The sequence below is a fragment of the Rattus norvegicus genome, chromosome 19 (genome assembly GCF_021556685.1).
Source record: "Rattus norvegicus strain SHRSP/BbbUtx chromosome 19, alternate assembly SHRSP_T2T, whole genome shotgun sequence".
In the NCBI taxonomy this organism is placed as follows: domain Eukaryota; kingdom Metazoa; phylum Chordata; class Mammalia; order Rodentia; family Muridae; genus Rattus; species Rattus norvegicus.
In genome coordinates this window covers 72,346,388-72,362,232 of record NC_141552.1, presented here as the reverse complement: position 1 = coordinate 72,362,232, position 15,845 = coordinate 72,346,388, and the positions used below count along the sequence as shown (strand labels likewise).

At 37.9% G+C, this 15,845-nt stretch overlaps 1 protein-coding gene across 16 annotated transcripts in view; it reads left to right on the top strand.

The window, feature by feature from the left end:
• The window catches only part of Ccdc7a (coiled-coil domain containing 7A), a 410,770-nt gene that overhangs the window by 110,607 nt on the left and 284,318 nt on the right, over window positions 1-15,845 (top strand). For all 16 annotated transcript variants that reach the window (XM_087595057.1, XM_087595068.1, XM_087595056.1 and 13 more), the window contains 3 exons: window positions 377-416; window positions 6,103-6,195; window positions 6,721-6,822. In XM_087595057.1, coding sequence (XP_087451183.1) covers window positions 377-416; window positions 6,103-6,195; window positions 6,721-6,822 — 235 coding nt within the window. The remainder of the gene's footprint in view (window positions 1-376; window positions 417-6,102; window positions 6,196-6,720; window positions 6,823-15,845) is intronic.

The window sequence follows — 15,845 nt, the reverse complement described above, 5'->3', positions numbered from 1 at the left end:
CTAAACATTTCCTGTGCATGTGACATATCTCCACAATGTGTTTTTACCAGAGATGTTATTAGTGAAGGTTTATGGAAAGAATTCTGCAAGCCATGAGTTTTGTCTAAAGAAGTAAGCAGGCAAAATGGAGTTTTAATCAAGAACTGTAATGTTGGTTGACTGCCTGCCCATTTCAATATACTTAGTGTCCCCAGCTGTAGCTCTGATCTTCATATTGTTTACAGTCTTTTATTTAGTGAGTTCAGGGAATAATAAAAAAATCAAATGTTTTTGTGATGAAAACACAGATTAGGGTGAAAGTGTCCTAACAAAAGAATAAATTAAATGAAGCTTTGTTGTGCATTATTTCTAATTGTTTACAATTTTTATCATTAAGGCTGGAAAGTCAGAACAGAAAAAAGCAGAAAACACTGAAGGTAAAAAAGGATTTTCTGTTATATAACACAAAACATATCCTTTGAATAAGAACCTTGTTAAATACAAACATCGCTTTGTCCCAAGTAATACTGGAGTTATGTCGGAATTAATGATGAAGTCTCACTATATTACTCAGACTCCATTTTAACTAAAACTTCTACACAATAACAGCTTTGCCTGATCCAAGAATATATTTAGCATCATAAGCTCTTGGTCTATCTGGGTGTATCAAAAGAGTACGATTTCTGGTATTGAATAATTGGTATTCTGCTAGGTTCTTTGAAGATTTGTTGATACATAATATGTATAAAACAAAGATAAAGGTATTCTTTATGCATATCTGTCTTGAATATCCTACTTATATTGCGTTGTCTGGCCTGAACTTTCCAAATAAAGTGAAATTGTTGAGTTTTACAGTATGGCAGCTTCAACGCTGTGCTTTTTAGGGGAAGTGCCTTTACATATCCCCTGTGGCAGTGGGATCCTCAGACACAGTCAGGACTTCCATGTTGGCTATGATTTTAAGCAAGAGTTGATTTAAACAGACTTAATTCAATTCAATGCCAGTAAGTACACCCACAGAGTTGTGTGACCATCATGATATCTATCTCCATGGCCTTTCATGGCTACAAAGTGATAGCTCTCATTACCCTCCCCCTTCCCACGTCTGGTAATCTCTGGTCTCCTTTCTGGGCTATCACTTATATAGTATCTGTCCTTCGATATGTGAAGCTTCTTTTCTTACCACATACTTAATGGTTATTGTATGATTACTGGAATAGCATCTACCAGATCTTTAGTCTTTTATCTAATTGTGTTATCTTTCCTATTTCTTAGCTTACAAGGTTTCTTTTTATATTGTAAATATTAAAACTGTATGAAATGGTTGATTTGGCTCCATTTTCTCCCATTTTTGAGTGTTCCTGTCTTTGGGTAATATTCTTAAGTTCACAAAAGATTTCACTTTTGTGAAGCTCAGTTTTTTGCAATTTATTTTCCTTTTTACTGGTTATTTTCTTTTATCTGCATTTCAAATATTATCCCCCTTCCAAGTTTCCCTCTGGAAACTCCCTATCCCATTCCCCGACACCCTGCCTTCATGAGAGTGTTTACCACTCTCCCACCAACTCCCTCCCACCTCCCCACCCAGGCATTAACCTACACTGGGGCATCAAGCCATCATAGAACCAAGGGCCTCTCCTGCCACATAAGCGGATGGAGTCATGGGTCCCTCAATGTGTACACTTTGTTTGGTGGTTTAGTCCCTGGGAGATCTGGGGTGTCTGGTTGGTTGATATTGTTGTTCTTACTATGAGGTTGCAAACCCGTCAGCAACCTTAGTCCTTTCTCTTAACTCTTCCATTGTGGACCCTGTTCTCAGTCCAATGGTTGGCTGGGAGCATCTGCCTCTGTATTTGTCAGGATCTGGCAGAGCATCTCAGGAGACAGTTATACAAGGAAAATGTCAGCATGCATCTCCCCAATAATGACTGGGTTTGATGACTACATGTTGGATGGATCCCTGTGTGTGGCATTCTCTGGATGGCCTTTCCTTGGGTCTCTGCTTCACAGAGTGAAGTATTTTGTTCCCCCTTCTAAGAAGGACTATAGCTTCCACATTTTGGGCTTTCTTCTTCTTGGGTTTTATGTGGTCTGTAATTGTACCTGGGGTATTCAGAGCTTTTGGGCTAATATCTACTTATCAGTGAATGCATAGCATGTGTATGTTTTCTGTGATGGGGTTACATCACTTAGGATGATATTATGTAGTTCCATCCATTTGCCTGCAAATTTCATGAAGTCATTGTTTTTAATAGCTGAGTAGTAGCCATTGTGTAGATGTACCACATTTTCTCTATCCATTCCTCTGTTGAAGGGCATCTGGGTTGTTTCCAGCTTCTGGCTATTATAAATAAGGCTGCTATGAACATAGTGGAGCATGTGTCCTTGTTATTTGTTGGAGCATCTTTTGTGTATAGGCCCAGGAGTGGTCTAGCTGGGTCCTCAGGTAGTATTATGTCCAATTTTCTGAGAAACTGCCAGACTGATTTCCAGACTGGTTGCCTCAGCTTGCAATCCCACCAGCAATGGAGGAGAGTTCCTCTTTCTCCACATCCTTGCCAGCATCTGCTGTCACCTGAGTTTTTGATCTTAGCCATTCTCACTGGTGTGAGGTGGAAGCTCATTGTTGTTGTGATTTGCATTTCCTTGATGACTAAGGATGTTGAGCATTTCTTTAGGTGCTTCTTGGCCATTCAATATTGCTCAGTTGAGAATTCTTTGTTTAGCTCTCTATGCAATTTTTAATAGGATTATTGGGTTCTCTAGAGTCTAACTTCTTAAGTTCTTCGTATACATTGGATATTAGCCTTCTATCAGATGCAGGATTGGTAACGACCTTTCCCAATCTGTTGGTTGCTATTTTGTCCTATTGACAGTGTCCTTTACCCTGCAGAAGCTTTGGCTCTTCTATTAGGTTCAGTGTATCTGGTTTTATGTGGAGGTCCTTGATCCACTTGGACATGAGCTTTGTATAAGGTGATAAGAATGGATCAATTTGCATTCTTCTACATGCCGACCTCCAGGTGAACCAGCACCATTTGGTGAAAATGCTGTCTTTTTTTCCACTGGATAGTTTTAGGTCCTTTGGCAAAGATCAAGTGACCATAGGTGTGTAGGTTCATTTCCAGGTCTTCAATTCTATTCCATTCATTTACCTGCCTGTCTCTGTACCAATATCATACATTTTTCCCCCTAATGCTCCAGAATACAGCTGGAGGTTTGGGATGGTGATTCTCTCAGAAGTTCTTTCATTGTTAAGAATATTTTTACTATTCTAGGTTTTTTGTTATTCCAGATGAAATTGCAAATTGCTCTTTCTCACTCTATGAAGAATTAAGTTGGAATTTTGATGGGGATTGCATTGAATCTATAGATTGCTTTCCATAAGATGGCCATTTTTACTATATTAATCCTGCCAATCCATGAGCATAGGAGGTCTTTCCATCTTCTGAGGTCTTCTTCAACTTCTTTCTTCAGAGACTTGAAGTTCTTGTCATATGGATTTTTCACTTGCTTGGTTAGAGTTACTCCAAGATACTTTATATTATTTGTGGCTATTATGAAGGGAGTTGTTTCCCTAATTTCTTTCTCAGCCTTTTTATCCTTTGAGTAGAGGAAGACACCTGATTTGTTTGAGTTAATTTGATATCCAGCCACTTTGCTGATGTTGTTTACCAGGTTTAGGAGTTCTTTGGTGGAATTTTTGGGGTCACTATCATATCATCTGCAAATAGTGATATTATGACTTCTTCCTTTCCAATTTTATCCCTTTGACCTCCTTTTCAAGTTTAATTGCTCTGGCTAGGGCTTTGAGTACTTATTGAAAAGATAGGCAGAGAGTGGGCAGCCTTGTCTAGTCCCTGATTTTAGTGGGATTGCTTCAAATTTCTCTCCATTTAGTTTAATGTTAGCTACTGGTTTGCTGTATATGGCTTTTACTATGTTTAGGTATGGGCCTTGAATTCCTGATCTTTCCAAGACTTTTAACATGAAGCAGTGTTGAATTTTGTCTAATGCGTTCTCAACATCAAATGAGATGATGTGGTTTTTCCTTTGAATTTATTTATATATTGGATTACGTTGATGGATTTCCATATATTGAACCATCCCTGCATCACTGAGATGAAGCCTATTTGATCATAATGGATGAATGTTTTGATGTGTTCTTGGATTGGTTTGCAAGAATTTTATTATTTTGCATCAATATTCACAAGGCAAATTGGTCTGAAGTTCTCTTTCATTACTCAGCTGTGAATTCTTTGTTTAGATCTGAACTCCATTTTTAATAGGCTTATTTGTCTCCCTGTGGTCTAACTTTTTGATTTCTTTGTATATTTTGGATATAAGCCCTCTATCTGTTGTAGGATTGGTAAAGATCTTTTCCCAATCTGTTGGTTGCCGTTTTGTCCTAACAATAGTGTCCTTTGCCTTACAGAAGCATTGCAGTTTTATGAGATCCCATTTGTCGATTCTTGATCTTAGAGCATAAGCCATTGGTGTTTTGTTCAGGAAAATTTTCTCCAGTGCCCATGTGTTCAGGATGCTTCCCCACTTTTTCTTCTATTAGTTTGAGTGTATCTGGTTTGATGTGGGGATCCTTGATCCACTTGGACTTAAGCTTTGTACAGGGTGATAAACATGGATCGATCTGCATTCTTCTACATGTTGCCCTCCAGTTGAACCAGCACCATTTGCTGAAAATGCTATCTTTTTTCCATTGGATGGTCTTGGCTCCTTTGTCAAAAATCAAGTGACTATATGTATGTGGGTTCATTTCTGGGTCTTCAATTCTATTCCATTGGTCTATCTGTCTGTCACTGTACCAATACCATGCAGTTTTTATCACTATTGCTCTGTAATACTGCTTGAGTTCAAGGATAGTGATTCTCCCGGAAGTCCTTTTATTGTTGAGTATAGGTTTAGCTATCCTGGGTTTTTTGTTATACCAGATGAATTTGCAAATTGTTCTGTCTAACTCTTTGAAGAATTGGATTGGTATTTTGATGGGGATTGCATTGAATCTGTAGGTCACTTTTGGGAAATGGCCATTTTTTACTATATTAATCCTGCCAATCCATGAGCATGGGAGATCTTCCCATCTTCTGAGGTCTTCTTCAATTTCTTTCTTCAGAGTCTTGAAGTTCTTATCATAGAGATCTTTTACTTGCTTGGTTAAAGTCACACCGAGGTATTTTATATTGTTTGGGACTATTATGAAGATTTTCTTTTCTGGCTTTGTCTATTTGGCATTCTCTATTTTTCCTGTTCCATGATAAGTATGACTTTCATTAGATTGAAGGCATTTTCTTCTATGATTTTGTTGAAAATATTTTAAAATCTTTTTTTCTGTTTCTCTATGTTTTCTTTACTGTTCCTCTTATCTTATTTCCTTCATTCTGTTAGTAGGGGTATAATTTCCAATATCAGTTCCTTGTATAAAATTTTATTGTTTATTTTATTTTCTTATGTTAACAAATAAGAAAAACTTATTTGTTAATATATTATCATGTTCAATTAAATTTTTATTTTTAAGAATGTTGTAATAAGTACTGTATTTAATTTTCACTCCTCCCTCTCTCTTTGAAACTGCTCTTGTGTTATCCCTCCCTCCAAATTTATGACCACTTCCTCTCTAGACAAATATATAAGTACATGCCTACATGTACACACACAAACATATATACACCCACAACATGTGCAATTCATAAACACACACACAAGCGACACATACACAAACAAACAAACAAACAAACAAACAAACAAAACTGGTACTTTCTCTCTCAGGAGCCATTAATCACCTGTAGCTCTTTGTCTAAAGGTTGAAGCCTTGTGAAGTTCCTCTCGTCCACAGTAGCACGTCAACTGGTGTGGCCATTATGTTACTCTTGTTTAAGCAACTGTCTTGTTGAGATTTCATATATGTAGCATTCCTGTCATGCTTAGAATTCAGTATTTCTCAGCTAACTGCAAATGGTCAAAGTATGGTCATGTCAGACTTAGCATCTGGGTCATTTACATTAAAAAGTTATAGAAAATGTTGCTGCCATTTTCTTTTACATTTGAAATCTAGGTACATGTAATAGAATTTTCTGTTTAGTATACTGAATGATTGTTTTCATGTAGTTCCTTTTGAGACTGCAAATGAAGATGAGGATTTGCTGACAGAATCCCAGGCACCTACAATGGAGAAAGTCAGAGAAAGAGGGAGACACAAATGTGAGCAGACACAGAGAACTCTTACTAGATTATCATAAGCTAAATGTAACTGCAAGCCACTTTCCCTTTGATCGTGATTACTTATACGAGGATGTATTTTATAACTTTATTCTAATAACTTTTAAATTTCATTCCTCAAAAGTTTCAGATACATGAATAGATAGATACATAGATAGACAGCATTCTGATTCCTATTCTCTCCCCTCTGCTCTATTGTCTTCTTTTCATCCCTAGCATACCCACCCTCATCTCTATCCTTTCCTGTATTCATGACTTAGAACTTTTTCATCTAAATATATATCCTTTAAAATACCCAAAGAACTAAAATGCAAGCTCTGGTACTATTTGAATGGTCAGTGACCACTCTGCAGTTTGCTCTCCACAGACATTTCCCACTTCATCTCCACTCTCTTTTTTGTTGCATAGCTTATGGTTTTTATATTTGTAGTCCTCTACCAGTAGTGATATACAAGTGAGATGGATTTTGCCTACCAGAAGTTTAATCATGAATCTATTTCTCTTTAGCACTTCGTATCTCTGAAAAATCACGTGAAACCATGAATTTAATTTCAAGAACACAATCTGAAATTGAGAATTTTGAGGCCACCAAATATGAGAATGTGCTTAGTAAGTAATTATTAAAATATTATAAAGCTGTTTTCAACTCAATTCAGGATAGTTATGTCCCTCCTTTTATAGTTACATTGATAATTATATTACCTTTTTATTTTGGAATGTAATTCATTTTTATTACTATTTATTTATGATTTACCTGTTGTCACTATATTCAGTTTTAATTTTTCTACTAATGCTGATGTACAGAAACTTATTTTAGTCCTAGTAAAAGACACTGTCATATCACATCTGTGGTTATGTTTGTTGGAATTTGCCCCAACATGGGGGAGTGCTAGGGCAGTGAGGCAGGAGTGGATGGGTGGGTTGGTGGGTGGGTGAGCTCCCTCATAGAAGCAGAGGGAAGGGGGGATGTGATAGGGGAAACAAGAAGGATGACATTTGAAATGTGAATAAATAAAATAATCAATAAAAAGAGAAGAACAAAAGAATTAAACTATCATGTCTTCTGTTCGTGAAGTTCTACATGTTTTTATTTTTTTATTTTTTTTAGTCTGATGTATTTATGATACCTTATTTTCCTTCTCAGCAATATAATCTTTCTGATTGGCTTTTCCACATACCTTCTATGATGCATATAATGATAATGGGATTTTTTGAAATGCAATTAGCTGTATTTTAATTAGTAATTGTAACCACATTTAATTTAGTTACTTATTTTGAAGTTTAAGTATAGCATGCTCTCTGGAAACTGGGAAGGGGAATAACAATCGAAATGTAAATAAGAAATACTCAAGTTAATAAAGATAAAAAAGGGGTTGGGGATTTAGCTCAGTGGTAGAGCGCTTGCCTAGGAAGCGCAAGGCCTTGGGTTCAGTCCCCAGCTCCAAAAAAAAGAACCAAAAAAAAAAGATAAAAAAAATTTAAAAAGTACAGCATGTTCTTTATGTCTTAACTTTTTATCTAGTTTTCTTACTGTCTTTCAATGCTGTGTAGTTTTATAACATCATACATTTTCCCTTAATATAATGACAAATATTTTAAACTTTTAATTTTTGATAATATTGTCTTAATACTCTAAGAAAACTACAGAATATATTATCAGTATTTGAAAAGTAACATAATGTTTATAGTCCAGGTAGATCATCTTCTTTATTAGTTTATTGTCACAGAATATGGAATTCCTTATGCATGAAAAAATGAAAGTTACATTGAATAATTAATGTTATGAATTTAGTACTTATATACCTGGAATGGCTTCAATTCTGAGCGATCTAAGCCATTTTCCTTGTAGCCTCATGTATGGGAAAAAGTAGATTAAAAAATATTGTGTCAGATGCCAAGAGCTGCTAGAAAACAATTATACTGAATATAATTGTATTATTTGTTTTGAGCAGGATGCTTCATGAGCATGCATCCCCTTGCTCTTTTAGAAATTCCTATTGAAGTATGATGATTAATTTACTTTGTCTTCATTGGCTTAGATTTTGGTGTTAGTTTTGACATTGACTGTAAGATACATATTCTTGTACTTTTATTTATTTACATCTTTCTTCTTTTTTTTCTTCTTTTTTTTTATCATTAACTTGAGTATTTCTTATTTACATTTCGAGTGTTATTCCCTTTCCTGGTTTCCAGGCAAACATCCCCCTAACCCCTCCCCCTCCCCTTCCTTATGGGTGTTCCCCTCCCCACCCTCCCGCCATTGCCGCCCTCCCCCCATAGTCTAGTTCACTGGGGGTTCAGTCTTAGCAGGACCCAGGGCTTCCCCTTCCACTGGTGCTCTTACTAGGATATTAATTGCTATCTATGAGGTCAGAGTCCAGGGTCAGTCCATGTATAGTCTTTAGGTATTGGCTTAGTCCCTGGAAGCTCTGGTTGCTTGGCATTGTTGTACATATGGGGTCTCGAGCCCCTTCAAGCTCTTCCAGTTCTTTCTCTGATTCCTTCAACGGGGGTCCTATTCTCAGTTCAGTGGTTTGCTGCTGGCATTCGCCTCTGTATTTGCTGTATTCTGGCTGTGTCTCTCAGGAGCGATCTACATCCGGCTCCTGTTGGCCTGCACTTCTTTGCTTCATCCATCTTGTCTAATTGGGTGGCTGTATATGTATGGGCCACATGTGGGGCAGGCTCTGAATGGGTGTTCCTTCAGTCTCTGTTTTATTAGTCATTTGGCATTCCTCAGCTGTGAATTCTTTGTTTAGCTCTGAACCCCATTTTTTAATAGGGTTATTTGTTTCCCTGCAGTCTAACTTCTTGAGTTCTTAGTATATTTTGGATATAAGCCCTCTATCAGTTGTAGGATTGGTAAAGATCTTTTCCCAATCTGTTGGTTGCCGTTTTGTCCTAAGCACAGTGTCCTTTGCCTTACAGAAGCTTTGCAGTTTTATGAGACCCCATTTGCCGATTCTTGATCTTAGAGCATAAGCCATTGGTGTTTTGTTCAGGGAATTTTCTCCAGTGCCCATGTGTTCCAGATGCTTCCCTAGTTTTTCTTCTATTAGTTTGAGTGTATCAGGTTTGATGTGGAGGTCCTTGATCCACTTGGACTTAAGCTTTGTACAGGGTGATAAGCATGGATCGATCTGCATTCTTCTACATGTTGCCCTCCAGTTGAACCAGCACCATTTGCTGAAAATGCTATCTTTTTTCCATTGGATGGTTTTGGCTCCTTTGTCAAAAATCAAGGGACCATAGGTGTGTGGGTTCATTTCTGGGTCTTCAATTCTATTCCATTGGTCTATCTGTCTGTCTCTGTACCAATACCATGCAGTTTTTATCACTATTGCTCTGTAATACTGCTTGAGTTCAGGGATAGTGATTCCCCCTGAAGTCCTTTTATTGTTTTAGCTATCCTGGGGTTTTTGTTATTCCCAATGAATTTGCGAATTGTTCTTTTTAACTGTGTGAATAATTGGGTTGGAATTTTGATGGGGATTGTGTTGAATCTGTAGATTGCTTTTGACAAAATGGCCCTTTTTTACTCTTTTAATCCTGCCAATCCATGAGCATGGGAGATCTTTCCATCTTCTGAGGTCTTCTTCAATTTCTTTCTTCAGTGTCTTGAAGTTCTTATTGTACAGATCTTTTACTTGCTTGGTTAAAGTCACACCGAGGTACTTTATATTATTTGGGTCTATTATGAAGGGTGTCGTTTCCCTAATTTCTTTCTCGGCTTGTTTCTCTTTTGTGTAGAGGAAGACTACTGATTTATTTGAGTTAATTTTATACCCAGCCACTTTGCTGAAGTTGTTTATCAGCTTTAGTAGTTCTCTGGTGGAACTTTTGGGATCACTTAAATAAACTATCATATCATCTGCAAATAGTGATATTTTGACTTCTTCTTTTCCGATCTGTATCCCCTTGACCTCCTTTTGTTGTCTGATTGCTCTGGCTAGAACTTCAAGAACTATATTGAATAAGTAGGGAGAGAGTGGGCAGCCTTGTCTAGTCCCTGATTTTAGTGGGATTGCTTCAAGTTTCTCTCCATTTAGTTTAATGTTAGCAACTGGTTTGCTGTATATGGCTTTTACTATGTTTAGGTATGGGCCTTGAATTCCTATTCTTTCCAGGACTTTTATCACGAAGGGGTGTTGAATTTTGTCAAATGCTTTCTCAGCATCTAATGAAATGATCATGTGGTTCTGTTCTTTCAGTTTGTTTATATGATGGATCACGTTGATGGTTTTCTGTATATTAAACCATCCCTGCATGCCTGGGATGAAGCCTACTTGATCATGGTGGATGATTGTTTTGATGTGCTCTTGGATTTGGTTTGCCAGAATTTTACTGAGTATTTTTGTGTCGATATTCATAAGGGAAATTGTTCTGAAGTTCTCTCTCTTTATTGGGTCTTTGTGTGGTTTAAGTATAAGAGTAATTGTGGCTTCATAGAAGGAATTCGGGAGTGATCCATCTGTTTCAATTTTGTGGAATAGTTTGGATAATATTGGTATGAGGTCTTCTATGAATGTTTGATAGAATTCTGCACTAAACCCGTCTGGACCTGGGCTCTTTTTGGTTGGGAGACCTTTAATGACTGCTTCTATTTCCTTAGGAGTTATGGGGTTGTTTAACTGGTTTCTCTGTTCCTGATTTAACTTCGGTACCTGGTATCTGTCTAGGAAATTGTCCATTTCCTGTAGATTTTCAAGTTTTGTTGAATATAGGCTTTTATAGTAAGATATGATGATTTTTTGAATTTCCTCTGAATCTGTACTTATGTCTCCCTTTTCGTTTCTGCTTTTGTTAATTTGGACACACTCTCTGTGTCCTCTCGTTAGTCTGGCTAAGGGTTTATCTATCTTGTTGATTTTCTCAAAGAACCAACTTTTGGTTCTGTTGATTCTTTCTATGGTCCTTTTTGTTTCTACTTGGTTGATTTCAGCTCTGAGTTTGATTATTTCCTGCCTTCTACTCCTCCTGGGTGTATTTGCTTCTTTTTGTTCTAGAGCTTTTAGGTGTGCTGTCAAGCTGCTGACATATGCTCTTTCCTGTTTCTTTCTGCAGGCACTCAGCGCTATGAGTTTTCCTCTTAGCACAGCTTTCATTGTGTCCCTTAAGTTTGGGTATGTTGTACCTTCATTTTCATTAAATTCTAAAAAGTTTTTAATTTCTTTCTTTATTTCTTCCTTGACTAGGTTATCATTGAGTAGAGCATTGTTCAATTTCCACGTATATGTGGGCATTCTTCCCTTATTGTTATTGAAGACCAGTTTTAGGCCATGGTGGTCTGATAGCACGCATGGGATTATTTCTATCTTTCTGTACCTGTTGAGGCCCTTTTTTGACCAACTATGTGGTCAATTTTGGAGAAAGTACCATGAGGAGCTGAGAAGAAGCTATATCCTTTTGTTTTAGGATAGAATGTTCTATAAATATCCGTTAAGTCCATTTGGCTCATGACTTCTCCTAGTCTGTCTACGTCTCTGTTTAATTTCTGTTTCCATGATCTGTCCATTGATGAGAGTGGGGTGATGAAATCTCCCACTATTATTGTGTGAGGTGCAATGTGTGTTTTGAGCTTTATTAGGGTTTCTTTTACGTATGTAGGTGCCCTCGTATTTGGGGCATAGATATTTAGGATTGAGAGTTCATCTTGGTGGATTTTTCCTTTGATGAATATGAAGTGTCCTTCCTTAGCTTTTTTGATGACTTTTAATTGAAAATTGATTTTATTTGATATTAGAATGGCTACTCCAGCGTGCTTCTTCTGACCATTTGCTTGGAAAGTTGTTTTCCAGCCTTTCACTCTGAGGTAGTGTCTGTCTTTGTCTCTGAGGTGTGTTTCCTGTAGGCAGCAGAATGCAGGGTCCTCGTTGCGTATCCCGTTTGTTAATCTATGTCTTTTTATTGGTGAGTTGAGGCCATTGATGTTGAGAGATATTAAGGAATAGTGATTATTGCTTCCTGTTATATTCATATTTGGATGTGAGGTTATGTTTGTGTGCTTTTCTTCTCTTTGTTTTGTTGCCAAGACGATTAGTTTCTTGCTTCTTCTAGGGTATAGCTTGCCTCCTTATGTTGGGCTTTACCATTTATTATCCTTTGTAGTGATGGATTTGTAGAAAGATATTGTGTAGTTTTGGTTTTGTCATGGAATATCTTGGTTTCTCCATCTATGTTAATTGAGAGTTTTGCAGGATACAGTAACCTGGGCTGGCATTTGTGTTCTCTTAGGGTCTGTATGACATCTGTCCAGGATCTTCTGGCCTTCATAGTTTCTGGCGAAAAGTCTGGTGTGATTCTGATAGGTCTGCCTTTATATGTTACTTGACCTTTTTCCCTTACTGCTTTTAATATTCTTTCTTTATTTTGTGCGTTTGGTGTTTTGACTATTATGTGACGGGAGGTGTTTCTTTTCTGGTCCAATCTATTTGGAGTTCTGTAGGCTTCTTGTATGCCTATGGGTATCTCTTTTTTTAGGTTAGGGAAGTTTTCTTCTATGATTTTGTTGAAGATATTTACTGGTCCTTTGAGCTGGGAGTCTTCACTCTCTTCTATACCTATTATCCTTAGGTTTGATCTTCTCATTGAGTCCTGGATTTCCTGTATGTTTTGGACCAGTAGCTTTTTCCGCTTTACATTATCTTTGACAGTTGAGTCAATGATTTCTATGGAATCTTCTGCTCCCGAGATTCTCTCTTCCATCTCTTGTATTCTGTTGGTGAAGCTTGTATCTACAGCTCCTTGTCTCTTCTTTTGGTTTTCTATATCCAGGGTTGTTTCCATGTGTTCTTTCTTGATTGCTTCTATTTCCATTTTTAATTCCTTCAACTGTTTGATTGTGTTTTCCTGGAATTCTTTCAGGGATTTTTGCGATTCTTTCAGGGATTTTTGCGATTCCTCTCTGTAGGCTTCTACTTGTTTATTAATGTTTTCCTGTGTTTCCCTAAGGGAGTTCTTCACGTCTTTCTTGAAGTCCTCCAGCATCATGATCAAATATGATTTTGAAAGTAGATCTTGCTTTTCTGGTGTGTTTGGATATTCCATGTTTGTTTTGGTGGGAGAATTGGGCTCCGATGATGCCATGTAGTCTTGGTTTCTGTTGCTTGTGTTCCTGCGCTTGCCTCTCGCCATCAGATTATCTCTAGTGTTACTTTGTTCTGCTATTTCTGACAGTGGCTAGACTGTCCTATAAGCCTGTGTGTCAGGAGTGCTGTAGACCTGTTTTCCTCTCTTTCAGTCAGTTATGGGGACAGAGTGTTCTGCTTTCGGGCGTGTAGTTTTTCCTCTCTACAGGTCTTCAGCTGTTCCTGTGGGCCTGTGTCTTGAGTTCACCAGGCAGCTTTCTTGCAGCAGAAAATTTGGTCTTACCTGTGGTCCTGAGGCTCAAGTTTGCTCGCGGGGTGCTGCCCACGGGCTCTTTGCGGCGGCAGCAACCAGGAAGACCTGTGCCGCCCCTTCCGGGAGCTTATGCAGCCTCAGGAGTGCCCACCTGACCAGGCAGAGAGGTCTCTTTCCCACGGGGTCTGGTAGCAGAGAGCTGCTGCGGGCCGGGATCCGCGGGTGTGGGACTTCCGGTAAACACAGGACGTGCCCGGTTCTAGAGGAATTCTGCCTCTGTGTGTCCGGATTTCACCAGGCAGCCTTCTTGCAACAGAGAAGTTGGTCTTACCTGTGGTCCCGAGGCTCAAGTTTGCTCGCAGGGTGCTGCCCACGGGCTCTCTGCGGCGGCAGCAACCAGGAAGACCTGTGCAGCCCTTTCCGGGAGCTTCAGTGCACCAGGGTTCCAGATGGCCTTTGGTGTTTTCCTCTGGCGTCCGAGATGTATGTACAGAGAGCAGTCTCTTCTGGTTTCCCAGGCTTGTCTGCCTCTCTGAAGGTTTAGCTCTCCCTCCCACGGGATTTGGGTGCAGAGGACTGTTTATCCAATCTGTTTCCTTCAGGTTCCGGTGGTGTCTCAGGCAGGGGTCCTGCCGCTCCTGGGCCCTCCCCCACGGGAGCCCAGAGGCCTTATACAGTTTCCTCTTGGGCCAGGGATGCAGTGTTGGTGGTCTCTTCCGCTCTGCAGCCTCAGGAGTGCCCACCTGACCAGCGAGAGTATAGTTTTTAAATCCAACTGTAATTGTACACTAGCCTATCTCTTCCTTTAAACAATGTTCATTTTATAAAATTAGATATTCTGTTTCTAGAGGTATGGAGATTGGTAGCAACCATATTTTATATTAATTAATCCATTAATCATTATTAATTTTTAATGATTAAATTATAAATTCAAAATTTATTATTCTGTTTCTGGCTTAAAATCTGTTTTTCCAGATGAGAATAGCTACTCATACTTGCTTTCTGATTGTTTTCTTATAATTTCCCATTTTGTCACTTTTATTCTGTATATCCTTATTAGGTGTCTTATAGGCAGCATATTGTTTTTAATCCATTTATCCAGTCCATATATTTTAACTTAACAATTCTGATTACTTACATTCAGAGTTATTGAAGAAAACTATGAAATAAGATGTCACTTTGTTAGGTTTATTCTATCTGTTTAGCATATTCCTTCTTTCTTAAGTATCTTAAGATTTAGTACTTTACTGATAATGTTTGATCCATTCTTATTTCTCATTCATGTGTGTATACTGCTGGAATTTACACTGAGTATATGGAGCAGGTAGGATGTTTTGTTTCCCTGTTTATGCTCTGGGTTTCTACATGTTGTAAGGTTCCCATTTTTCCACTGTTGGGCTCCAGTGCTCACCCGCTGTCATTCGCTTCAATGTATGGCTACACATGTACTGCTATGGTTCTTCCTTGAGGAGAAAAAGATTAGTGCTGATGGTTTATATTCAGCCATTTTTCTGGAATCTGAACTGCTAAAAAGTTGCATTGTTATTGCATCAAGCTATTGTATGTTCTGTCCCTCTTCTCTTTGTTCTCTCTTCTTCCTCTACTTTCATCATTTCTTCCTTCAATTCAAAGTCAGTTATACAAGGTATTTATTAAATGTTTGCCATCATTCCTTTTGTTGATTTACTTTTAATTGTCTGTGAAGTTCATTCTCTAGTCAAATTTTCAGAAGGGTTAATGAAACAGGTGTTATCTGAGTTCTTTCATATTAATAAGTTATCCAATATGTTTTGTCCTCAAACATCAGAATTTTTGTTCATCTCTGCTTTAGTTTACTAATGTGGAAACTAATCATTCACAGTAATACAGTATAAAACCACCTCTGAAAATTCAATACATTCACTAATTTGTTCAACCCTATAATTCTCAAGTTATTTCCAAGTTGTTTAGTTTGTACCACCGGAAAAGCAACCCTTCCAGAAAGATTTTGTGATTTGCTTGTGCTATACCCTTCCTTTACTCCCAATATAGTAGTCAGTTATTTGGGCTAGTCTCTCTCCTAAGCCCCAGTAGACCAATTTTTTTTGAGTTTTTATTTCTATTTTGTATTTCATTTCAACTTTTCTTTTTATGATGTACTTGATTTTTTATTTAATTTCTGAAATGTGTGGGAAATGATTGTTTGTAAAAGTAACTGTAAGAAGTCATATTTACCTAAAATAATATCTTGACTTTGTTTCCTACTCATCTTGCAGGTAACCAATTTCATTGTTTTTGATATCTTTACTGTA